This window comes from Stegodyphus dumicola, chromosome 4 (assembly GCF_044657685.1).
Source record: "Stegodyphus dumicola isolate Sdum_Otavi_A_Nest chromosome 4, ASM4465768v1".
Lineage (NCBI taxonomy): Eukaryota > Metazoa > Arthropoda > Arachnida > Araneae > Eresidae > Stegodyphus > Stegodyphus dumicola.
This window is the reverse complement of record NC_140771.1, coordinates 193362095-193389572: the sequence shown is the minus strand read 5'-3', so window position 1 is coordinate 193389572 and position 27478 is coordinate 193362095. Positions and strand designations below refer to the sequence as shown.

Sequence of the window (27478 nt, the reverse complement as noted above, 5' to 3'; positions counted from 1 at the left end):
ATTCTGGACTGGAAACAATAAATAAATCTGCACACTTATCAGATTCCTAAATATATATAACTGCAGTTTTGAAGTATATCATGAGACAAATGCATAAATGAAATCAAAATTTAATGAAGCAGTACGAACGCAACTTTTCTCATTGTTTTATATTTCATCATTCTAACGTTTGGATATACTCTTAATCTATAAACGCATTCTTTCAATATGATCTTTCTCTTTTTCTGATATCTTTATAACGTTACATAAAAATAAAAGAATTGATATTTGAAAGTAAATCGTGAATAAAATTACAGCATTAAGGTGTACTAGTACGAATAATCTAAAGACCTCTTTTTCAGTTCTATCTGAAAATATTAGACTAAAGAAGCCATAACTTATTTTATATACATAGTATTTAAGCTTTTATTTAAATATCTGTTTAGAAAAATGCGTGGCCATATATTCGATTGCACAAAAGTACACCTTAAGATTATTACTCTAGGTATAAAAATTAAATAAATCTATTGTTACACATTTTGTACATAGCTAGATGATTTTCGTGCAATTATATAAGAAATTGTCTTATTTTTCTGTATAATGTAACATGAAAATTTAGAGAGACGATGCTATGTAAGAAAATTAAGAATACAGGGGAAAGTCTATTTAACATTAAGTAAATGGCTACCTTGCTATTTTGACGAGATATCGCCGAGCTGGCAACGGTTTTGGTGATTAATTTTTACAGCTAAATGGTCAAAAATCCCCAAATTTGGTAACCCTTTGCCGACATTTTGGTCCGGTTCCGTTTTTCTTAATAGGTATTGTAAATGAATAACTGTAACTGATTTCATATGTAGCGGCAACCGTATCCGACCTTCATATAACTTCCAGTAATTTCGAGAAGTATTACAAATATCTCGGCGGCAGAGTGAAAGCTATAATAAGACCGGATAGAGCATCTGCTCGCAGTAGTTGTGAGTTGTTCATCGTGAATGATTAGTTTAGCAGAGTCTGGAATACTGAGACAATTCCGGGTTATCTTGCTCTTTAGATACGCTTTGCATTCCGTTGTGTTTAACGTTCTTAGTAGTTTGAAGTGTAACTACTAATCGTACTATCGCTACTATGAAGAATTGTATGGCTATTTTTGTGGAAAGTTCCAGAATTGTGAAGTGTCTCTTTTAATGAAATAAATTTGATTAAACTAGTATCGGTTCTGTATTCATTCAATTGTCAAGAACACAAGAGTATGGATAAACAATATTGCAACAAAAACAACAAAGTAATCAAATGCATTTGGACTTTTTAGAAGTACAGATGGGCTCGTAGTTCTGTTTATGGGGACTGCATGTTGTCCTTGGCATAATGAGTGAATATATGGAAAGAGGAGACAGGCGTTTAACCTGCATACTAACTTGTTCTTATGTAAATTCACTTGAATATGCGTGAGACAATAATTTAGATGACGTTCTAAGGAATATCACTGTTACATTTTAATTCATTTACATAAGCTTGATATGTCTTAATGTAAGACAGGATCAAGTAGCATAATTTTAAATTTTTACTTATGCAGGAAACAGGGAATTTCATGTGGGTTGTTTTGTTAAGAATTACAGCGGAGATATGTGTTTACTATGACGATGTTATGTTATTTTTAGTACGTTATATTAGTTTGTATTGCAGCTAAAAATAAGTTTACAGATTATTGTATTAGGATATCTTATGGTAATTGTATGAAATTTTTTTACTATTCTTTGTCCAAAGTTAAATTTGATTGAAATATTTTTTTTTATTTATAATATTTGTCGACAACTTTTTAGGTCTGATAACTGGTTCATACTTTGCCATGTCTACCATAATGAATGAAATGGTTTTGATTCATTTTCCGGTAAGTTATTCAATTGTTAATACTTGAAAAAATTTACATTCTCTTTAGTTTATTCCTGCCCTTTCCGCCCTCCCAAAAAAATCCTTGTTGCATGAGTTATGAATCTGCAAAAATACATTTATACATTCAAACAATATTTATTGCTGTGGAATTTTCAAGAATGTATTTCGGAACATACAGTTGTTGGGAAGATCAAAACAAAGATTCCGAGTAAAAATGTTTTTTATGAATTACATTAAAAAGAGCCTATAAATTTCTAGTTAATTTACGTGTCTTTGGCTACTAGAAATTTGGTGAAGAGTCTTGTGACTATTCGATGGTCTTCTTACAACTATAAAGTCCAAAGAAGGGTTAAAATACACTTTTATTCCGAAAGAAATAATAATAGTCGGCCCCTCTCGACAACTCTTACAACAACCCTTACAACTAAAACTTAGCCGAAGCTGTACAGAAATAACTGACAGAGTTGGCCCGTAAACCTCGCTGACGAATACTAACAGGCACGAACGGCTGAACGTAGTAAGATATGCTTAAAGCAACTACCAGACCCGAAGACAGAACACACTGTACTGAGAACTTCTGAGCTCTTCTATGGAAGTTACTGAACTTCCCAATAAATCTGGTTTTGCTTCGGTTACATAAAACGCGATACTGAAATCTCATTCTGGGAGTTGTGGGAGGGAAACAAGAATTTAAAGGAAAGGATTTCCAAATTAAAAATAACTATTAAAAATTAAAATAATGCCTACAAGTTAAAAAAACTGCATTGAATTTGCTTATGAAAATATCTAACCTTTTTAAAGAAAAGAAATAACAGTTCCATCAAAGAATCATATACAACTATACTAAACATACAAATTATATTTAAAAGAATATTTCCGTTGAGGATAATTATATTTCATTTAAATTTCAAGTTTTCACATTGTGCTCTCGCTTCTGGGGATCCACCAGAGAATTTCTATTAGCCCAGAAGCTCTTGTAAATTTCATTTAAAGCAGAATGATGTTAAGTATTGAGATTTTTTAATTTTAACCTTTACTGGATCTTAAGAAATTAGTTGCTGGAAAAGCTCATTTGTCATTATTATGTAACTGTTCTTTTTTTATTCTCCACTGCAACTCAAAGATTTCTTGCTTGTGGTAAGTGGATATTAAAATTAATTAGTGCGAACATTCAGGTGTTAAACTGCTTATCAGCTAGATTGCAAAACTGTTAGAATTACTTGTGTATTCTTGTCTCGACGGAGCCAATCCTTTAAGTATTGTGTCGGATATTATTTTTAGTTTAACCATAAGCTTTATTATTTATAGAATTTTAAATCTTTCTATTTAGCTGCTCTTTATTTTCTGTGCAGCAATAACATCCATTGATACATATATAGCAAGGAGTGGCAGTTAAGTCAAGAACGGTTGAGAAGATATTATTTAGGTAAACAGCTGCGACATTGTACAGAGTTAATCGATCTGAAATGTTAAAGAAGTTATTATCAGTCAACAGGAATTGACGTAACTTGAACAAATATGCAGAGTAATAGTTTCGAAGATTAACTAGAGCCTTTCACTTCAGAGTCGGAGACAAACATTATGAAAATGAAATGGGCTTACTTTATTTAGCACAACAGTAAACAAATCGAAATTTTAACAAAATGATAGAAAACGATATCATTGGCTCCATCTATTGAAAAAAAAATGAGCACAGAGTAACTAAGCAATTAATTTCTGAAAAGCAGATCATTAGGTTCGGTTATGTGATTATGACAAAGCATCAAGGGCTCTCTACCTAAAGAGAGGGATGCTTTCGTAGAGGACTATCTAAGGCATACACAATCGCTATGCAGCCAGCCCGTTCGCGGATTCGTACCTCGGACCGAACTACCGGTCTTCAGCGACTTGACCGCTCGGCCGCTGATGTGCCAGCGGATGATAAAGAGGGATAAGAATTGAGATCATTATCCAGAACTGAAAGAATTTTATGTAAATGAAATAAATGCCTTGCAAAAATCTAATCAGCCAACTGAAATCGCTTTTCGAACACTTCTGGCTGCAGAGAAACAAAAAATATAATTTTTTAACCAATAGTTGACGATGTATAAATTTCGTTTATTTGAAAGGAAGTTTCGTCCTCTTTGATACGAAATTTAAAGATTTTACTTGTTTGAGCAATGTATACTAAGTCACCCTAACAAAGAATACTATAGATAAACCAGGAGTGCATTTGCGTTCGTATCTGGAATCGATTATTAATATTTGCAATTTTTTTAGTACAAGATAAAAAGGCACGAAAATTAAACATATGTAAAATACAAGAAATTTACATAACTAATTGATTGAAAGAAAGATAATTCTTACAATCATTCAAAAAGAAATACTATTTTTTTTTTTTTTTTACTCTGAGATGATAAGATTTCAATCTGAGAATTATCTGTCAATTGCAACTATTGCACTACTCTTAAACAGCTGGGTTTCTTACTTACTTGAAGAAACAAACATAAAGTAAACAGAAAATGCGAAGAATAATATAAAGCCGACATTTATTTAGCACTAACGGAAGTAACCGATACCAGTTAAGTTAGATTGAGAGCAAGGTATTATTTTACTGATGACATCATTTGAAAATTATAATAGCATATTACACGTCATAAGAAATATGATGCGTCATTGTAATGCATAAAAATGCCAAAGAAACAAAGTAATCTTCAATACCTGTACCACAACTGACTACGTAATCTTAGAATTCTAGGTATATATATATACCCATATGACGTATGGAATTGCCATTTGGGTCAGCAAACATAAAACAAATACATGATTATTTTGAGCAAAAAATACGATTCATAGTCATACATTTTTCAGTCTGATGCGATATGGAACCCATGTAAAAATTTCTATAGCTAAATAAATTGATTCTCTCTCATTATATCAGCAACAATGGCACGCAGCCATTGTTGCTGATATATCACTGTTGACATTGTTGCTAATATATCACTGTTGACATTGTTGCTAATATATCACTGTTGACATTGTTGCTGGTATCAGCGCTGTTGCCACTCGGAAAAATGAGGCCGAAAATTACCGTTTTAAGCGTTTTTAATTATTATCTCTGGTTTAGGGTTTTTTTTTTGTGGAAAAAAGTGGACGTCGACCTTTTCGGGACCCTGAAAAGAAATCTAGAAAGTTTGGTGACTACAGCTATAGTAGTGACTGAGTTATTAGCGAATAAACACACATATTTTCTTCTTTATATATATATATATATATATATATATATATATATAGATAATGACAAGACTTGAAATGTTGGGATGACAAACTGATAAATGTTTATAGTATGTATGCAAGATGTTATTAACGTTGCAGATCGCAGTAAATATTCTCCACTCTTGAGCAATAAATCTAAATGTTTGGAGACCAACGTAATCAGTTTTAACTTTTCAGTAATAATGTTTGATTAATACATCCCCCCATATATATATATATATATATATATATATATATATATAAATTAAAATTTTTTATTCATTCTTTGTTTGTAAATAATGGCATGAACTTTAGGGCGAGGAAGTGGATGCTGGGTGGATGGGTGCCCTGATGGTCTTCGCTGGAATGATTGGATCAGTTCTCTTAGGTGCTCTACTAGATAAAACGCACAAATTTAAGTAAGAAATTTTAAGATGTATTTTTCACTAGAATTTATATTTAATATTTCATAATTTCACTTTCTTCCAAGAAGCACTAGAATTGCAAAAGTAATATAAGAAATCGTGAAACTTGTAAGTATGTATTGGGATACAACATCCATGCTTAGATGCTTGCGTGCACTATTGAAGATTTCGAATGATGTATTTTGACTCGCCGATCAACAGTTGAGCAAAAGGTGATTCATATGAAAAACTGTTATGAAGAGTACTAAGTTAATGCTGAAGTAAGAGTACTTGGTATTGGAATTAAGAATATTCAGTACTGGAAGAATACATAACGTAAAAGGTTTTTTCCTATGGTATTTTATATCAATGAAGAACTGGAAAACGACAGCGAAAATGAGAATCCTACTTACAGTTATTTATTAAGAATGTCTTCAGAGTTTGATAATTCTGCTTTTAACTGCTAAACAGTATAATTTAGAATTAGAAATCGGAAAAAATTCATGGACAGGTTAGACCTCTAGTCTTCTTAGGAAATAAAATTTCCGTTGTAAGAATGATTTGAAATCACCCTTTGAAATATATTTTCAGCTTCCAGACATACTAAGTGGAAGGCTTAAATCCAAGCAGGTGAGACCTAATTAGAAACCGAACTTTTTAAGGAGAGTTAAATTCACAGTTAAGGTTTCATCTTAAAGAAAAACTATGGGACCCGTGGACAATCGCCAGGAAACTTTCAGGGGTAGTCAAACAAGTGAACAAAATAGGTGCACGATGTGTCATTTCGTTATCCCTTTGAATTGTGAGAAATGAATATACGTACTGGAAGAATAAAAGTAGTTCGCGCGCGAGTATACCGCGAATTTATGCAGCCGTAGAATGGCAAACATACTGCTTTTATGAATTAAAATGTCTTTACGTTAAAAGGCTCATTACATTCTTGGTAGTCGGTATACTTGTTGTATGGCAGTGAGTATTGCTTGAATGATATGATGCAGAGCATCGCATGTTCGACAGATAACAAGCAGAGCTTAGAAGCTCATACGATATTTAATATGCATGTTGTGCTATCAGTATTTGAAAGTTTTTCACACATTCAACAAAAGCCTTTAGAAACAACTGCTCAAAAATAAAGAACAAAAGAATGTGATAGCCCTTGAAATAGGCTTTAAAATGTAACACAAAGAGGCATAAAATTGCAACATTAGTGTATCAAATCCTAAGTAGCCTGTAACATAGGACTTGCTGACGGTAGGCTGCTTCAAAAGTCACCGATGCATTACATGTTTTACTCTGTGGCTGCAGATAACATGACGTTTTATATGTCCTTTTATGGAAATTTACCAGCGATTGAGAAATGCCACACATCGAAACTTTTGCTCTACTCATATGCTTGACAACTCCTGAAAGATTCACAGCGATGACTTCGGAAATCCAGTAGGTTTACTTAATAGATTACAAAGAACTAAAATTGTTGATGGACTATTCAACCAATTTTCCAGGCAGACAAAAAAGAAAAAAAGAAAGGAAAAATTGAAAAAAAAATAAGCAAACGAGAGACTGGCAGTAACCAGGATATTTTCAATCTGTAGAACCATTTAATGGCGAAGTGGTGAAAGGATAAATAAATTAATAAATACCTTTGCATGTCGGATTAGAGATTTTCCAATAAAAAAAAATCCGAGTTTGTTCAACCACCTATAGCTTCATCTTATATCGTGCTGAATGAGGTTTTAGAAGAAAGTTACTGTTGATAACTACAATGAGTTAATTTATTTTCTTAGTTCTTTTGATATATTTGGCGTAATTTTGAATTTTAATCATGGTCATGTATTTTAAAATATATAAAATCTCAAGCTGACATTTGTCTTCCAATCGGTCTAACATTTCATAGTTTTGTTAATTTACCTTGTGCTTGATAAAACGCGGCTGCTATATGTCGCCATGACTGCAGACTCGTGAGATCACTACGCATTCCCAATGATTATCAAGTTTTGGAATGCCATTTTATGAAGCCACATTTCTCAAATGTAGAGTCTGATGACCATAGCCTTTATATAATTATTTATGAAAAAGTAATTTTAATGTCTCGCATTAAGTGTTCTATTAATAATATAGAAAATAGTTAATAGTCACATCTTTTTAGGGTTCGGAATTTAGACTATGTAATGAAGATTTTAAAGCCAAATTCTTGATTACATCCAGTGAGACGGTAACTATGCCTGAATACTATACAGAGCACAGCTTGTATTTTACGAAGTATTTAACGGTGGCGAAATGTTTTCTAAATCACATTCTTTTTATTGGAGAAGAATTTGATTAAAGCTATACATCTCCTTAAGGTGGTAAATTAAAAAAAATCTTCTGAGGAAAGAAAGCCATCTGACAGATTTACGGGTTCTGGAACAGGCAGATCCTACACTACTTTATGAAAACAAAATGTGGCAAAAATGTACATAACTAGGTAATGGGTTGCTGAAATAATGAACAAACAAAAACGTGCAATTCTTGTTCGTTTCTTGGAAGATTTTAGAATATGTTGTTTGCAATGTTATCTGAGTCCGCGAGCTTCTTTTTCGGAAATTAACTGATTAATTACTATTATGATAATCAACAATCCCATTGCTCATGTAACAACTCTGAAGTTATCTATGTACTGTATTGCACTAATGTAATATTAATTATCTCATATATTATTGTTTCAGAGAGATATCACTATTCGCATTTATCACGAGTTTGTTACTTTTAATTGCCTACACCGGTCTCATTCAACTGAATATTATTTGGATACAGTTTCTTTTATTTACTCTTTTGGGGTAAGTGCTATAAACGTTTCGTTCTGTGTGACATATTTAATGAATACAGTTATGTAACAACTAGAGAAAAGAAGAGTGGATAATAAAAATGTGATAGCAGTAATTAAATATGCAAATCCTGCAATGACAGTGAAAAAATTGTTCAAAGCGCTGAAATTGATAAACTGATACCAAATTCATATACAGATAATTTCTTATGGACTTTTTCTTAATAATGTAATGTATGATGAGCCCGATTTTTGTTCATAAACTATTGGTTAGAGTTGAATGGTGAATCAAACATCTCTCGGTGAATTGAAGAAAAATGCAGCCTAGTTTAAACTAATCATTGAATGAAGTTAATTAACCAAATGAAAATTTTTATGAAATTTTTTTATACTTAAGTGAAATATTTTATTGATTTCACTTCTGAAAATTAGAAATAATTATTAAATACATTTGAATAGTAATAAGTCCCAGTATTTTAAAGAGGTCAGGAGGCTTCTTAGAGTATTTAGCTATACAAAATTACTCAACTTCCAAACACATTTCAAATTATTATTCTAACCTGGGATTGATCTATAATGTTGTTCATTAAGTTTCCACATACTGCGTGAAAAGATGATAGATAATACGTAAAATGCAAACAATATGACACCATACATTTGAAGGGGAACTCTAAGTATTTATGTACTATGATTGTCACGATATAATATTTAAATGATTTATCGATATTTCGCCAGAGGTGTCATAAAATATCGTCAGAAATTAGAGCTTTCAAAGCAGAAGATTCAAGCAACAGCCATTAGAGCAGAAGATGGCAATTTTTATTTCCTTGTACGAAGTAAAACAAAACTTTGCAAAAACTAATCATTGCTTCAGAAGTCAAACAACAAAAATCAACCTTATATTTTTAAATTTTCACAGGACTAGTTTCGATGGTTTTACCGAACCACCATCGTCAGCTGCAAAAGCGCAAATGATGGTGGTTCAGTAAAACCATCGAAACTATTCCTGTGAAAATTTGAAAATATAACGCTGATTTTTGTTGTTTGAGTTCTGAATTAGTATTTGTGTTGCGTGTTATTGTGTCTTAATTAATTATTGCTTATTTGCAAAAACTTATTATTACTTAGTAATTTTTTCAATTACTAAAACTAATTGCAAAAACTTTCAAGTATCATATTTCAAAGGAAATAGGCATTTTGACAGCTCCCGCATCCACTTAGAGAATGTTTTTTCGTGACGTCTGTACGCAAAGGACTCTTTTTTTTTTCTAACACGAATTGTGAAAGGGATTTTAAATGCATTGGGAATTTCGAGACATCGCTCTACACGTACGTATGCATGTATCATCGTACATATGCATGTACGAGTGCATCTCGAATAACTCAAGATTAGCTGTAGAACGTTGAAATTTGTTATATGGGACTGCTGTAATATTTATTTGTGTACCTCTATTTTCTATTGCAGTAGGCAGTACCAAACATGCATATATTTATACCCATCTTCTTACAAGGCTTAAATTCCTTTCTCGGCCTTTGGTCGTAGTCCTATACTTTAAATTAATGGAGTGTTTTAAATGACGAAAATATTCAGGTTTTGGGTAATGTTAAATAAAAATAATTTTCACAAATAACGAAATCTAACTTTTAATGTATTCTCCACGTTGGAAAAGTTTTATACTAGTTGTGAAAAAATAAATTATACGAAGGTTGACTTCCGTACGACAAAAATTGAGATGGATACTTAATTTCAATATTTGCAGTTCTTGGTATCATTCTCAACTTGCTTCGAGGGATCGGTTTTTCAAGTTAGAATAATTCGAGAACTAAGTTTAAACGAAATGTTGCAAGAAAAGCGTATAATTTAATCATGGGGCGTAAAGCGTGCAAGGAAATCATGGAGTTTCACATCAGAATTTTTTGTTATGAATTTCTTCGTGACTGATTCTTTATAAAGATACTTGCGGAGTTCTGTTGTTCTTACCTCGCCTTTCTGACAAAACATCAGATTACGTCCTCAAATTCTTCTTGGCCAAGAGCTCAGTGGTTGCACATGTAGTTGGATTAGCCATTATAGTTGTTTAGACAATATTTAGAAAATCCGTATTTTTCTCCCGGATTCTAAGCCGGGCCTAAGGCTATGGTAACCAGCTTTTCTACCACCATGCGAACAGGAAACTTCAAATCTAAAGTACAATTTAATGCCTGCGTTTGATAGAAGGCAATTTACTTTCACGTAAATTGATGTTGTCAGTGGTCAGAGGCAGGCAAGATGAACAACCTATTGCAGAAGAATTTGTGGAGATACCGCTTCGCTAACCGCATGGAAGATGACTGAGAAATGTCCTGCATCTAATATCAGTATTTCACCGAGCGGCCACTATACGTTGGGAGATATCTGAAAATACCATTTGTGTTTGTGGCCATTTAATACACATAAGAGTATTAAACACTATCCTCCGCATATGAGTCACTGTAGTCCACTGTGGGGTCAAAAATAATATATTGGATACATAAATGATTACTGTGGTACGTACTGTTACGAAGCAGTTCGTAGAATCAGTAACATTCCTCTTCCCAGCATCATCGTTTTTCGAAGATTATAAAAAAAAATGTTAATTGGAGGGATGCATTGATCAGGTTGCAATGAATTTCTATTAGCAAAAGTAGGCATAATTGGGTTTTGATACGTTAGTTCTCTTAAGCGCAAAATTATATGTTACTATGATACAACGACACATACTATGATATACATTACTATGATATAACGACACATCACCGAGAGTTTAAGGTTTTCACCTAATTTTAGGCAATATCTATTGCTTCTTATGAACAAGACAATATCCGCTTCTACATGCTGTGGGATGTTAAGTAATTCTCCTGTTTCCCATGAGCAGCATAATTGCAACCAACACTGAACAAAGTTAAGACACTGTCATCAATATACCTTGCGGCTATGCACTTCACAACAATTATCAGAGATGAATTTTCCGAAGCCATTTTTCACATCGAAATACACATATTAAAACGATTGCACTGAATCACATATCGAAGTAGTGCTCTCGACCTCAGGCATAAAAATTCTGAAGATATAATTTTTGTTCAAGATTAGGGACACATAGACAGGAATCAGCTGCTGCAGTAGATTCTCGGAGCGCTAAATTTCTTTCTGTATTTGTTTATTTTTCATTGTATGAGACAATATACAATTCTGATCACTTATATCTCAAGCTATAAATAATATACCCTCAACATTAATTTTTTTATTTCATTAGAATTTTATTCTGAAACTAATAATAGTTTAAAACATTTCGTGCGTTTAGGAAATTCATATTTTATTTACTTCTTGATATTGAATGCAGAAATAATATTAAACAAATATTTAGTGTTTTACTTACATTTTATTTAAAATTTAATTTATTTAGTTAATCATCATCAGAATTTTATTCTGAAACTAATAATAGTTTAAAACATTTCGTGCGTTTAGGAAATTCAAATTTTATTTAGTTCTTGATACTGAATGCAGAAATAATATTAAACAAATGTTTAGTGTTTTACTTACATTTTATTTAAAATTTAATTTATTTAGTTAATCATCATCAGAGCTTTCAATAGTTTTCTTGCAGCAATTAATGGATCCAGTTTTTTAAAGCAATTATTATAGTGCTAATTGGAATTTGGTATATAAATATATTTTAAGGATTATGTAAGTTTATTTGGAAAGTGAACAGTAGTTATATTTTTTGATGTAATATTTGTTATTTGTAAATGCTTATTAACTAGTTGAAATAGCAGAAAATTAAGATAAAATGCTATTTTAATGTAAGCCCTAATAAACTGCCCATATTACCAGAGGAAAGGAAATACTTTGGTTTTCCAGTATAATAATTTTTGGCTTAATACTTCAATTATTTCTATTATATAATTTTTGATTTAAGTAAAGTTTACAATTTCATCTTATTTTCCCAATTCATTGTAGTAAATAATACTCGGAAGTTTGCAGATATCGACATTTGATGAAATACAAAGCTTATTTGGACCATTAGTAAAAGTAATAATTTATATTGAAGTAAAAATTAAGAATTCTTTCTTTATAGTTTTATCATGACTGGCTATCTTCCCGTGGGATTTGATTTTGGAGCAGAAATAACATACCCAGAATCAGAAGCAATGTCGGCTAGTTTACTTAACGCTTCCACTCAGGTATAAAACTCTTGTCCAAAATGTATTTTACCCTGATTTGTTTTCCAAAATGTATCTTCCAACTTTAGATGAATTGTTATCAGTGCGAAGGTTTTGAATGAAATGATGATGCTTTTGTTTTAATAATGAGTTTCTGTTTTTCTTGTTTCCTAAAAGTGTTTTGTTTCCTAAAAGTCCTATGAGTCAATCATAAACTTGAAAAAGTGTCTTTTAGGAAACAAGGATTTGCTATAAATTTACTTCAATGATTTTTGTGTTTTAGTTATTTGCTAAGTAGGAAATTTTATTGACTTAATGTCGTATGTTTACGAAAAATATATGACCAAATAATTTCGTACGTTAAATTTATTAAGATATAATGAAAGACCGTTTAAGATAAAGCAGTTCTTAAAATATTTCAGATAAGTTCCGTTCTTTGCTTACAGAGCATACTTAATATACTTTTATTGGGGCAGTTTAAAAAGTATAATATGAAAAAGGTGTTAAACTAACTCATAAGTCTATATTGTAAGTTTTACTTATGAGAGAAAATGCAACAGGGAAGTTACTATTATGCTCATATTTTCTGTGATTAAGAATACGTATTTTGTTTAAATGTAAAAAAAGAGAGAATTAATTATCAGAGGGTTTATAATTATTGGAAATTTCGAAAATGAAACAAGAATTTGATATGAAATAAAATAGTCATCTTACATTAATAAAGAATTATGAAGCTGATGTTTTAAACATTGGCAGTTAATGTTGTTTGTTTGACAATGTAAGATAAAAGAGGCTAAATAAAAAACTTTTCTTATAAAATTCTGAAATAAGTTTGTGAAAATAGAACAATCAAAAACCACTGAGTACACTTCATAAGGACATTTCTTTCAAAATTTTAATTATAAATTTTACTCCTTTAACAGATATATGGAAAGTAGTGTGACTTGAGTTTTAAAAACTGTTTAATTTAGGATTGGAATTAGTTTTAGAATCACTTTACGTTACACATGAATACTCTGTACACTTCAAGAGAAGCTGACTGACTGACTGATCAAGTTATTTGCTATTATCGAATTATTCACTCCTGTGATCATATATAAATGCACATAACAAAAAAGCAATAAAAAACACTGGCCAAAAGAAACTTTCAATTCTTAAACCAGAAATGAAATCTATTAATAAACAATGTATCAAGTTATTCATTAATAAACATCAAATTTATTAATAAACCATATATGTATTAATTAACATTATTAAGAAACACCATGTCCAGTTAATAGCTCAATTACGATTATCAAAATCTGAATTGTACTTGAATGCATACTCGGGGTAGTCAATAAATATGGGTTAATTTCACAAATAATGCGTTTTTTATACTTCTTTTATTTTACCCAAGATAAATACAGTTTTTTTAATATCCTCTGCTAATTCCTAATATTTTTTTAGGGAATTTGTTCCACCAAGGTTTACAGGACGTCTTCGCAGAGCTCTCTACAGATCTTTAAGGAAGAGGCTCTTCTTCTAGGCTATAGTTTACGGCTTAGAACTTCTGAAGCCATCGTTAATACTCGCTTACGTTCATTGACCGATCCCCTTATACTGCATTAATATTCATATTAATAATTATTTAATTGAAGACCTATAGCAAAATATGCCGCGTAAGCTCTTTTTCAACTTTTATTTATCTTTGAAAAAATACCTGTTAAATTGAACCAGCCTCTTCAAAACTTACACTAAAAATAAGAAAATGTAAGATTACTACGTTCTTTCATAGTAAGTTGATTTAGATAGTTGATATTTTACTCCACTAAGTTTTAGTTCAGTTTAGAGAAACAGCATTGGAATGAATAAAATAGTGAACAAATTGCTGCAGAAATAAAAATGCTTAAAATACTGATATTGCAATCATTTTTATTTTTTAACATGATTCTAACTTATACTAACACATCTATCTCATTCTATATATGAGAATACCTACTGCTTTCAAGTCTTTAGGTTAGTAAAGTAGCCACATAACAACGTCATGTTCAGCATCTGGGCCATTCGCGAAACGTGTGTATCTGTCTCCAATGGTGTCTCTAATGATGAATGAGGGTCTAAAAAAGTGGTTGTTAGGATGTTGAAGACGTTGCCACTCGCAGCAAGATAATTCTGTGTTGATTGTGCCACTCAAGGTCTGGTTATGTCATAATATAACCACACGTTGTAGACTAGAAGAGAAATACGCTAATGTGACAATCAAAATCGTAAAAACAACCTTGTATTTAGCGAAAGTATATTGAAACAATCGATTTCGAGGGCAGCTAAATGTCCCTCCTCATCAGGAGAAAGAAGTGCCTAGAAAGAAGAAAAATAAAGGGGAAGGAGTCTCAGAAACACGTGGTCCTTATCAGCACTGCACGTGGTTATAACCGGATTTTTAATCAGAGTTACACTGGCCGCCTACTTTTACTGAGCCAGGCTATCTGATCAAACATGTAACACAAAGGAGAAGAAAAAATAGCGAAGTTAAAAATAGGGAGAGAGGGGCAACTGCTCCTTCACGCTCAAAATCTGAACTTCGAATAATGGAATGCAAACACTGAACGGATTTTTATACCCTCTGGTAGTACCAAACGCGAGGAGCTAACGCCATCTATCGGCAAAAATAACTGAATTAAGATAGCTGAATTTTAAAGGCATTAGGAAGGACTGGATTGGACTTCAAATCATTAACTAAACATGCTAAATCTTTGTGAATATGAAAAGCCTCAAGAAAATCCAATTCACCTATGGAAGAAGCCTTTTGGATAATTTTTGCAGACCCAAAGTCAAAATTATGGTTAAATGTCCAACTATAATACGCTATTGAAGACTTGTTGATTTCGCCTTTTCTGACATAAGATTCATGTTCCTTGATACGAAACTTCAACGCTCTTTTTGTTTGGCCAATATATCTTAAACCACACTGACACGATATACTATAAATTCTCCAAGAATTCAAGACAGAAACGCAATCTTTTAGAATCGAAGGGTGAATTTTATTAATAGGGGAAAAATCGACTTGAAAAATTGAATTTCTGGAGAATCCGTGCAATTTTATAGCTAACAGAAGGATAAAACGGTAGCACGACAAGGTCATTAATATTATTTCTAACAGTGGAATGTCTTCTTTGATGGGAATCTGAAAATTTTTTAACGGCTTTATCAATAATCACGGGAGAAAATCCAGGGTCAATCGCAACTGCTCTCAAATAATTAAGTTCATTGGTCATCATTCAAATAATAAGTAAAGATTCAGAGGAACAAACCTTAAGCGCACGGAATACATAATAGTAAAAAGAAGCCATTTTTTGCTTAACAGGGTGGCATGACTTGGCATGGCGTGGTAAACAAACTGCAAAGGGTTTACGGTACACAGTAGTGCTAAAATCAGTTTCATTGCGGATTATAAGAATATCAAGGAAGGGGAGGGAATTGTTGGATTCAATTTCAAGAGTGGATTGGATGGCTGGATCAATTGAATTCATAATAGATAGAATCTTGGATAAATATTCTTTATAACCGTCAAAAAGTGCGAAAGTGTCGTCAACGTACCGAATCCAAAGACAAAAAGATAGTTTATCAAATAATTTCATCTCAAAATAGTGCATATAAATGTCAGCAAGGTCCGGACTGAGAGGCTTCCCCATAGCCAATCCTTCAACTTGACGAAAATATGCATTTTGGAAAACAAAGTGGGTTTGACTCAGAGAGACTTTAGTAAGCGAAATCAACTCATTAATTTCAGTATGTGTGAAGTGAAATTCCTGAGGCCTAGTTTCAAGACAATTTAGTGCTCCTTCGACCGGAACATTAGTAAACAGTGATTTGACATTAAATGAAACCATAATGAAACGAAGTGGAGAAATGTTTTTAAGTTTATCATTGACTTCAACAGAATTTTTTACAGTGTGAATATTGTTAGCAAGTAGAGGAGAAAATCTGGAAACTAAATATTTTGCCAAAGGATATGAAGCAGTACCGATGTTGGAAACAATTGGTCGAAAAGGAATACCGGTTTTGTGGACTTTTGGAAGAGCATAAAGCCTAGCGCAATTAGTAATAGGTGGAATAAGTGATTTCTTCAACTGCGTTGGCAGAATATGAGAAGATTTGATAGCACTTTTAACTTTCGTGAGGTCCGAAGTTGAAGGATCTTTAGAGATCGAGCAGTATGGGCCTTCACTTATCAGTTTAGAGACTCCAGTAATATATGTGTGTTTGTCCATAACAACGATCTGTCCGCCTTTATCAGATTTAGAGATAATGATATTAGTATCAGAATGAATTTCACGTAAGATCTCATTTTCCTTTTTGCTAAGATTCAAACCCAAAGATTTGTTGTTAAAATTAACGTTATGAGTAATTAGGTGGCGGATTGTATCCTTCTGCGTCTCCGAAATTTTGGAGAATTTAAAGGCTTTCTCTATAGGGGCGATGATTTGAGGAATTGAAGGTTTCGATTTCTTTGAAAAGTTGAAATTATATTTTAATACTTTTAACTGATCCTCCGAAAGATTGCTATTGGAAATATTAACGATGGGGTTAGCGTTTACAGTGGGAAGATTAGCTAGATAGGTGGGACTATTCGACTGGTGTGTGAGCTTAAGGAATTTAGAAATAAGCACATTTTTATGCCGTTGACAAACGGTATCGGTTCTAGACCAGGATGTATGTTCAAATGAGGAAAAATTTTCAGTAGAATTAACAATTTTTAAATGGAGGTAATATAATTCAAATTCAATTTTAGGTAAATGTTTGCGCGTGTCCCTTATAATATGACGAAGAAGTGCCAATTTGAATTTATGCAAAATTTTTGAAACGTGAACGGAAGCTTTAAGGCTACATTTCCCACATGTATAAATTTGGGAATGATATTTTGATGTTTGCATTTAAGTAGAAACTGTAGATGATTCAAGAATTTCGTACGCTTAAGGCGTAACTTACAAAATCGGTTCCTGTCAGTGGACATATTGTGAAAAGGGTACAAGCAAGAAACCAGTGAACAAAAGAAATATAATCCCGAAAGTACAAAGAAGGAATTACTTATAACATGAAAAAACACCAATAAATAATGAAGACAATTTTCATCAACATATGACAGAAACATTCCAAAAGGAGAGAAACATCCAATACTGAAAACCAATAGCCACGTGGAAAGAAGCAACGAAAGTCTAAATCGTGCACGTGGTAAACCGATAAGTAGAATTTGCTCGAAAATGCCGGTTGATAGCATAAACCAAATCCGAAAAACTAATAGCCCCGTGGAAAGAAGTAAATAAAATGGTCACGTGGTAAAACAATAAAGAGTAAAATATTTTCGAAAATGCCGGTTGATAGCACAAACTAGACTAGAAGAGAAACACGCTAATGTGACAATCAAAATCGTAAAAACAACCTTGTATTTAGCGGAAGTATATTGAAACACTCAATCGATTTCGAGGGCAGCTAAAGGTCCCTCCTCATCAGGAGAAAGAAATGCCTAGAAAGAAGAAAAATAAAGGGAAAGGAGTCTTCGAAAGCATTTGCCCTACGTGTGTTTCAATAGGGCAAATGCTTTCGAAGAAGTGATGCAAGGTTGCAGAAAGTGCAACTTTACATTGCGATGTGATGCAGCAATAAAATTAGCTCTTCGTACCATTAGAAATGAATTAGCAGGGAAAACATCTATCTTGATGCTTCTCTAATACACAATCTTTTAGTCCTTTTCACACTGTCCTAGTAAGCCATCGGTGATTAGTGCCATTTCTTAGCGGATCAATCAATAGGAAATTAGATAGTGCTGTCGGGTAACACATTTTGAAACTTTTCATGGCTATTTCTTACTACAGAAAACTTTCTTACTTTATTCCAAAAATGGATTACAAGCTTGTACAGTTACAGCATTTTCTAATTACATCAATTCAAAAATGCTTTAATGCAAAATGTTCTAACGTAAATCAATTGATTGAATGATTGCAAATTGATTGATTGATTATGTTTTCATAGAATTTATATCGGTTACAAAATGTATAGCTTTAACACAAGTGCAATTATAACAAAACTGATGTTACATTTGAAGTAAATGAAAGAAAAGAGAGTTAATTAACCAGAGAGATTATAATTTTTGACAATTTAGAAAAAGAAACAAGATTTATAATCCCGAAAGTACAAAAAAGGAATTACTTATAACATGAAAAAACACCAATAAATAATGAAGACAATTTTCATCAACATATGACAGAAACATTCCAAAAGGAGAGAAACATCCAATACTGAAAACCAATAGCCACGTGGAAAGAAGCAACGAAAGTCAAAATCGTGCACGTGGTAAACCGATAAGTAGAATTTGCTAATAATTTTGAATTTGATATGAAAAAAAAAATAATCATTCCATACAGTAGAGAACCAAAAAACATTTTCTTTTTTACCAACTTTTTCTCGCACATGATGAACACCACTCTTTCTCAGAATCTGCCACACCCAACTGAAATTTTAATGCATACACTTCATTCATCACTTCAGTGCTCGCATGTAGAATGGAAAAAAATTATTCTTAGAAACGGCTTCCAATATCATTTGAAGAGACAAACGTCCAGGCCCGCAAAATCAAGGGCATTACTATATGTATACTAAATTGGAGCACTTGCACTAAGGTATACGCAAATCACTTCAAAGCCTCTTATGGGACGTAGCGTGAGATTATAGTACTTTGAGACCTGTGTAATAAATAGTTTTAACATAGATTATTTAAGATGGTATGTTTTATGTTGATTTCACATTCAGCTAAGAAAGCTGTTTACAACATACTTCGTTGCCTCAAAATACGCTAGTATTGTATAACCACATCAGCAAAACAATAATCTCCGGTGTAAATTTGAGCATTACAGACTCTTAGCTTAGTATGCACATTTTCGAAGTTAGGTCATAGAAGCGCGAAGCCAGATATGTCGATTAACTTTTACTGAAAATTGCGAACTAGCAGAGGTTTTCAGATTTCGTCACATATGGTAGAAGTATTCCAAGCATGATTTTTATGCAGTAAAGTTTGTGTCAAATCACTGTTTTTGTAGTCTATTACATTGAATGAGTAATAGGTATTGTAAATTGGTGTATTTCTAGATGTTGGTTCATAGTAATAAGATGAGGCTGTGCAACATTGTAATTACATTTATTTCATTGCAGAGTTAGATTTTAGGAACCCCTTAATTTTCTGCTAGGAAAGTAAGAGTGGTATATTTGACGCGCTGGATCACTCTGAAACAGATATAGCTAATTCGTACGGTTTGGGACAATTTATTCTGAAATAAGAAGGGACTCTTACACACTTTCCTTTAGACCCTGTATACTTGCACATGCACACGTGTTTTCATATGTGTATGACTCGTTTGTATTCTACATCGCTTTGGCAATTAGAAGATGTTATGTGAGATTTTCTATCATGTATCTCTTCCAAAATATGAAAGTATATATTTTAACAGTTACTTCCTTAACATGACTTCGGAGTCTTTGATTGTTTCTTTGCAAAATTTTATATTTTTAGCATGGGTCATGAGAAACTCTGCTTGATTATTTTATGAGAGCTACAGGAATAAAAGTTAAAGGGAAGTGGGCTTACGGAGATAAGTTTTAACGTGATTTCGCGGGTTCAGTAAGAAACTCCTAAATACCATCCTTATAGAAAGAAGATTTGAAAAATTACTTAGAAAGTTTTGGGAATGGATGCTTCTAGCTCCATCTTATTTGAGGCAGTCAGCAAATATATTCATACCATACAGATATTCCATCTTTCATTTTAACAACATGTATCTTTGGGTATTTCTTGTGCAAGAAGCATTATCATATCCTATTTTATGATGTTGTATAGTAAAATCGAACCAACTAAACGGAAAAAGTTTTAAAGAAAAGGGAACTGAAATTATTAAATTACCAGTATTTATTTACAGATTTGAACCAATTGTGTTTTAATCCAGAATAATGTATTTTATATGAAGTAATTCTGTTTTAACAGAAATGAATATGTTATTTTGGGAAAATATGAATATGTTAATTTGGAAAGAAGTAAGCAGCGTATAAAAGTATTGAAATTTTACTCGAAACAGTAAGTAAACATACAAAGAAGTCTGAAGCATTTTTTTTTCTTTTAATCGATAAATTTTAGTAGAAACATTTGTAGTTACATTATGTTGTTAAACAGTAATGTGTATAGTCTAATGAAATTTTTATAATAATTCAGTGCCTACAACTTTCCTATTACTTTGAAAGTAAATTTCTAAATTCTTTACTTGGACCCATGACTGAAATTTCTGCTAATAAACATTTTATCAGATCAAATAAATGTACGGACCGTGATTTTTGACTATAATTATTTAAAATTTCCTTACATAACTGCACTTCTGATGCTTGTTAATTTCATTTTTCAGATATTCAGTATAATCTTGACTATTATATCTTCAGGAATGTTGCAATCATATGGAGACTTTTCATCAAATATTTTCTTTTGTTCAATGCTATTTATCGGTACCATCATTGTAGGTAAGTGTTACTAAAGGCTTTAAGCAACGTTAATTTAACTTTAAGCATAGAAATATGAAAAGGATTTTTTAATTAAATATTATTCTTCATTCATATAACTTTATCTTAATACTAGCTCTTTCTAGCTTTATCTCAATACTAGCTTTAGGTTGTGGCTTTACCTCAATTCTCAATACTTTCTAAGGTATAACAGATGAAACTTGCGTGTTTTATGCGCACATATGTACATAGGCTTATGGCATGCCTTTTCGTTTTGCAATTATTTTATTGCTTTTTTTTTTTACATTTTGTGGAAGTATCCAATTTTCTACTTTTCTATTTGATGCGTAATTATAATTATAGTTGATAATGCCTTTAATAATATACTTTTTTTCATTTCAACAGCTTGCATTAAATGTGAGTTAAAAAGGACTCATGCTGATGAAACAAAACCTCAATGAAGACTTCAAGTATATTATAATGAAGCCCGGGAAACTTTCAGTCAATGCTCTACTGGTGCTGTAAGGTACAATGGGTGAAGGCTAGTTCAAAAATATATTTCTTTCACCACAAAATTTCCTGGAAAGAAATTGAAACCACAGCTAAAATAGATTAATAGTTTATACACTTTTAAATGATCATCCTTCTCGTAAAGATGCTCAATTTCAGTAAAATTGTTTTGCTTGCTAATTAATATTGGGGAAATTTATTAGTTGCTAGGAAGAATCTAATATTTTCTTCAATGTTACATTTAAGGGCAGTTAAAAATGAAAATTTTTAGACAATTGCAAATATAATTAAAAGTGTTAAATTTTTCCATATATAAAGCAGTTCTTTATGAAAAACTTTATATCTATTCTTTTTTCTTTTATAAGGATAAGCTCTTTAGTTTCTGTGACTAAACATGTAACTAAATAATAAACTTATTTAGATATGAAAATAATTATCCAGAAATGAATATACGGAGATTTGTGAACTATAAATTTAATTTAACAATTTACGATGCATGTGAAAAAAAGGAATCATAACTTATTATGTAAAGAGTATATATTCATTGTATAAAAGAAGTATAAATTTTATTAAAAATATCATTATTTACTAATGTAATGAAGGAAGTTTTAGATATTGTCATTCATTTTAAATAAAATGTTTGTTGATTTTTCTTGACACTTAGTGTTTTTGTAACACTTAAAAATCCTCAGGTTTTATTATTTTCCCATCGTGAAGGAAGTCACGTCTTAGAAAAACGGGAAATGTCAGCGCACGTTCAAGAATATTTTTTATTTATCTTTTCAAATACTCCGAAGTTCAAAGCTTTTGAGGGAAATACTTATTTTTTTCTGTTTGAAATGTAAAAAGTTATTTACTTAATCGCCTACAAAACAGCGTTTATCGGAACACACAAACCTGCTCCAGTGCTCTTGATATTCCTGGAAATAGTGTTAAAAGGCATGCTTTTGTATTTGCCGTACACTGACCACAGCATTGTTTTTGGAAAGCTTGGGTTGTATGAAAATGCTGACACAGTAAAACCATTTCGATAAAAGAAAAAAAAAAGGCCCCTTTGGGCGTGATATAATATCCGAAAGCTTTAAATTTTTTTATTTTTTAAAAATTTCTTTAAATATAATGCATGCCTGTAATATTTAGTGGCAACAATTTGAAAAGCGAAACGCTGTTTTATAGTGGACTACTCAAAATAAAATGAATAGCCTTTCTGGGTAAATTGCCCTTTTGGGTTAAAAAGGAGTTAGAGGATAAGAAGTCAAACAGTTAAGAATGTTGACTAGTTGAAGTATGAGAATCTAGTTTCTGGTAAAAGAGGTTTGTTTGCTCAAACGGCTTTTGTTCAAAGTGCGACATAGCACAGAATGATCGAATGATGCTTTCATTTCGTATGCAATTTAACAAATGAACTGCAGAGTATGCTAATGCTTTGTAATATCCAAATTTAATTAACGCAAATTTCATTCAACAATTGAGTGTTTGGTTCTTAGAGTAGGCTATGACTTTTTTTATAAAATATTTGAATAAAAGAGTATAACAATACATTATTTATCAATTAATTGAGCCAATTATGTAGATATATATATAATATGTACTTATTTTTCACATTTCCGTATTTTATGATGACAAACAAAATATGTAAATATTACCAATAAAATAATAATAGTTGTTTAATGTCACGGTTTAAGATCTGCATACTTAAATATTGGTAATCACGTAGTACGCGATCTAGCGTTTTTAGTTAGTTATTTCTTAAATGGTACCAATAAAAGGCTACTTTTAAATTCGATGGAGGATAATATTGGCAGACGAAAGAAAGGATTAAAAAACAATCAGTTTGAGTGCTATCATTCAAATAATAAATAACTAACTGAAAGGGGTAGATCGGATACTACATGATTACCTAAAAATTTTACATTGATAATTTTGCAAAACAGTTTGAATCAGAATGGGCTACAAACGGGTTCTAGAAACTCTTTATTTTGCAAATTGTAGCCACACAGAGTACCCCTTTAATTACGCATAATGTCTGCATAGTCATCTTTCATACTTTGAGTAGATAAAAATTATCCAAAGGAAGGGAATTCTGTGACATATAGTTTACGAGAAAACTTTATTGAATATTTGAAATGACTGATAATTTGCACACAAACACAGATATGAAAACTATTAAAATTAATTTTTGTATTTTCGCAGGTTTCATATGGAGAGGCTAAACACATTTTTATAGAAAATTAAAATTATCCTCCTGTGATAAATATTTGCTTGAAGAAAGCTTCTGATTGTCTCCTGAAATAAAGCATTAAATGGTATTTTTCTGTCACAAAATCTTTTAGTTTGATATCAACTCTAAAGAAAGTCTCATTTTGTCAACTATGATGTTCAAAAATTTGTCATTCAAAAGAAAGATGAGGCATTATCTATTGCTTTTAAAATGTTTGCTTCCTGTATCCATAAACGTTGTTTGAAACAAAACTTCGAAGAAGTGCACTTAATTCAATCAGTAGATCTGGCATCAGCACCATTATTTTCTGTATATAAACAATAAAAAAATTCTAATATTATATCTGAAACATGTCATAATAGTATACATAAAATTAAACAAATTAATTGCTTTCAAGATAGCTTCCATTTTTTTCAAAATCAAATTATATCTTATTATATTCGATAAAAGATCATCCTCTTATCTTCTAATATCATTATCGATTACAAATTATATCTGATATCACAGAGAACATGAAATCCAATGTCAACTCATCATATCAAAAAATAATTTCCTCGGTATTTTTTTTTCCAAGGGAATAAAAAGTATGTGATTTTAAGGGGTAGAAACAGTCTCATCAACATTTTTCTTGCTTCTTTTATATTCAGTTGTCATGAAACCTGTAAAAATGCAAAAAAGGAGTATTAAATTATGTATCAAGAATATCAGATGTTTTTAAAGGTTCGCTGTGTTGAATACTATATTGTCATGACTTTAAACGACACAAAGTGCTGAAGATGAAGATATTATAACAAAAATTAACAGCTTAGTTTAATATGATTTTTTTTAAAAAAAGGTGCATACATAATATGTTTAGTTTAGTTTGTTTTAGTCTATTTAATTAATCCCAGGCACTCGGAGGTTATCTGCTTAAGAGGAACGATGATTTCGTGGAGGACGTTTTGAAAGAAATATTGACAAATTGTAGCTGACTATTTTGTTTGGCTCGTATACACGTTACACAATGGGGAAAACCACGAAAACACCCACGCAGCCAACCCGTTCTCTGGGATTCGAGTCCTGGACAGAACTACCACTGTTCAGCAACTTTCCCATTATTGTATGGTGGGCTATACAATAATTGTGATTAATGAAAGCCGTGATATATGTAATTAAAGCAATATATACAATATGGCAAAATATGCAAAATATGGTGTGGTTTACGCATGATTTACTTTCATCATTGCTGCGTTTTTATATGTAATTATATACAGTTATTTCTATATAACATATTCTTCTTCTGTTATTTCTATATTGTACGCATAAATTGATAGAATAATAAATAAAATTCCTTAGAATTACTAACTTTTATTACAAATTAATTTAATACGTGGTGTACAGCTCTTTGTTGTTAATCAGTGTTAAGGATTTAGTTAGCCACCCAACCCAGGACAGTTACACTGTCTATATAATGCCTTGGATGGTTATGTCCTAAATTATTTTACACTGATTTAGGACATAGTCATCACGCTAAAAATATCATAAAAATGTGTACCTTACAATCACTTTCATAACAATTAATAAGCATTTTACACAAAACACAGAAAGTGAAAATATTATTATTTACATCATTATGAAATAAATTCGATTTTGAAACTTTGTTTTGAGGAATTCAGATTTACTTTTGTTTAATCCTGAATAGCAGAGTCGAGTTTATAAATCAGCTGAATACTGGTGGAGACTGGCGGATGGGTATTTTCGTAGTTTTCAAAAGCGTAAGATGAATATAACCAAGTTTTCTTAGGAATTTCTTTCACGAAGTCACCTCTTTCCGTGGGCAATGAGTTCTTGTTTGCTTTGCCGTATTTAAATAATCTTGCACCGCACAGACATTTCAGGCGATGTTATTTGGCCACTTTGTGATTCTGGAGAAGAAGTGGACAGGAACTACCTGCTTACAGAAGAGTCGAGACACTGGGGGACAAGAACGCTGGTTAGGCAATGACTTCTGTTTTTTGTTCTTAGTTCTATTGCTTGTAATATCTGTTTTAAGATTTTAGTTCTTTGTAATTTTTTGCCTAGCCATCGGAAATAAAAACAATAATAAAAAATATTTAAATAATCTGACTTAAAGCGCATCACGAAGAATGTCACTGACCCCTGCTTCTATGACTGTATAAGGCAATGTGCGTTTTTATAAATAAGGAATGTAATCTTAGCTTTTTTTTCGCATTTGCGACTATTTGACGAAGTGCGTTACTCTTCACCTAAAGTATAATTTACAGCTGGCTGTGGCACAGGAAGTACTTCACCATTGGGAAGTAGATATGAGATTGCTGCTCATGATTCCTCCAATCCACTCTCGAAAGCGAATCGTGCATCATTTATAGTAGAAGTGCGGTGTTAATGCGCTTATTATGGTTGTCAGTTTAGGATGAAAATAATGTTCGTAATGCTATTCTAACCGGGTAAACGATTAATAAACAGTCAAAACTTGACCCATAACAGAAACTAATATCACATAGAAACAAATATCATTGCGATTAATGCACTCGTGAGATATAATGATGTTTCTCCACATTTGATCATGAGTTGCTTATTACATGCTACCCTGACCGATGTGAATTAAATGAAAGCATCATGTCAGACTTTCCAACATCATCTTCTTCAATGGTTTCAAAACATACAGTGCATTCATTTCGAGGTTCTACTGTTTACATCTCTAAGGCATTTTAAGGAACTGTAAAAAATATTTCGAGGGAAAAACGAAACATTAATATCTCAGAAATGTGAACAAATTTCAGTTTCTAGTGATAACTATGGATAATACTGACGGTATGTTTATTTCAATTGGTTAAACAATTCAGTGTTACGTAATTTCGCTTAAAATACTACCGTGTTAACTCTAGATTGTAAGATATAAAGCAATTCCGGTAAACAGCACAGTACTGAATCGGGGAAAAAAAAAAGAACATCACTGTAGTTAACCTTTTACTACTTTTTAGAAAGAAATTGTAAACAATACTGAATACTTACTTGACAAAATGCAGCAAAAGAACAGATTGATGCACAAAACTCCATTAGAAGCGAGAACACTTACGTTTGTCATTACGAAAGAAGAAATTTCAGTTAAAGCAATTCCAAATACCTGAAAGAGATTTTCTTTTCACGATAAGAAATTTCACATTTAATAATTAGTAAACAGAACAGTGAATCAAGCAAAAGGCGATTTTCTCTTTTATATGCATGTTAAATGGATAATTATAGTTTTGACGGCTGACGAATTAGGGCGCCGCTTGCAGTTTCACCGGATTTTACGTATTTCTGGTATAGGCTTGTGACAGTTTGTCACTGAATTTGCTAAAGATTTGCCGCTGTGATGTCTGAATATATTGTAGCTTTCCTTTTTCCACGGTTTATCTCAATCGAGTAAACATTTCCGCTGTGGTTCATGGGTTGCATTCTACAGAATGTTCTTGAGTTCGCGGAGATACATTCTAAGCCCTTATTGGTTTACTTTGCATATAGCGACAGGCTGCATATTGTGACAGAGATTATTATAATTGTTTGTCTTTTCTGTTACATAGAGCTAGGTTTTCTGTTATTAAATCAGTACAGTATAAAGAAGTTATAAGATTTCTCGTATGTTAAGTAAAACTTACACTTAAAAATACTACGTTTAAATATTCGATGTAAGCGCATTTTCCACAAGAAGTTTGTTTCTTTGTAACACTATTTCTGAATATATTTCAAAATTCATCC

At 31.8% G+C, this 27478-nt stretch overlaps 2 protein-coding genes across 4 annotated transcripts in view; one reads left to right on the top strand and one right to left on the bottom strand.

The window, feature by feature from the left end:
• Nucleotides 1-22546, top strand: part of LOC118203827 (choline/ethanolamine transporter flvcr2a-like) — a 93344-nt gene extending 70798 nt beyond the window's left edge. For all 3 annotated transcript variants that reach the window (XM_085815887.1, XM_085815888.1, XM_035376119.2), the window contains 6 exons: nt 1803-1870; nt 5422-5525; nt 8216-8326; nt 12408-12513; nt 20916-21027; nt 21412-22546. In XM_085815887.1, coding sequence (XP_085672013.1) covers nt 1803-1870; nt 5422-5525; nt 8216-8326; nt 12408-12513; nt 20916-21027; nt 21412-21467 — 557 coding nt within the window. In that variant the 3' untranslated portion in view covers nt 21468-22546. The remainder of the gene's footprint in view (nt 1-1802; nt 1871-5421; nt 5526-8215; nt 8327-12407; nt 12514-20915; nt 21028-21411) is intronic.
• A 590-nt stretch (nt 22547-23136) lies between these two features.
• LOC118203764 (choline/ethanolamine transporter flvcr2a-like) overlaps nt 23137-27478 on the bottom strand; it is a 56315-nt gene continuing 51973 nt past the window's right edge. The window contains exons 9-10 of the mRNA XM_085815889.1: nt 26753-26864; nt 23137-24396 (exon numbers count right to left, since the gene is read on the bottom strand). Of these exons, the coding sequence (XP_085672015.1) occupies nt 24332-24396; nt 26753-26864 (177 nt within the window). The 3' untranslated portion in view covers nt 23137-24331. The remainder of the gene's footprint in view (nt 24397-26752; nt 26865-27478) is intronic.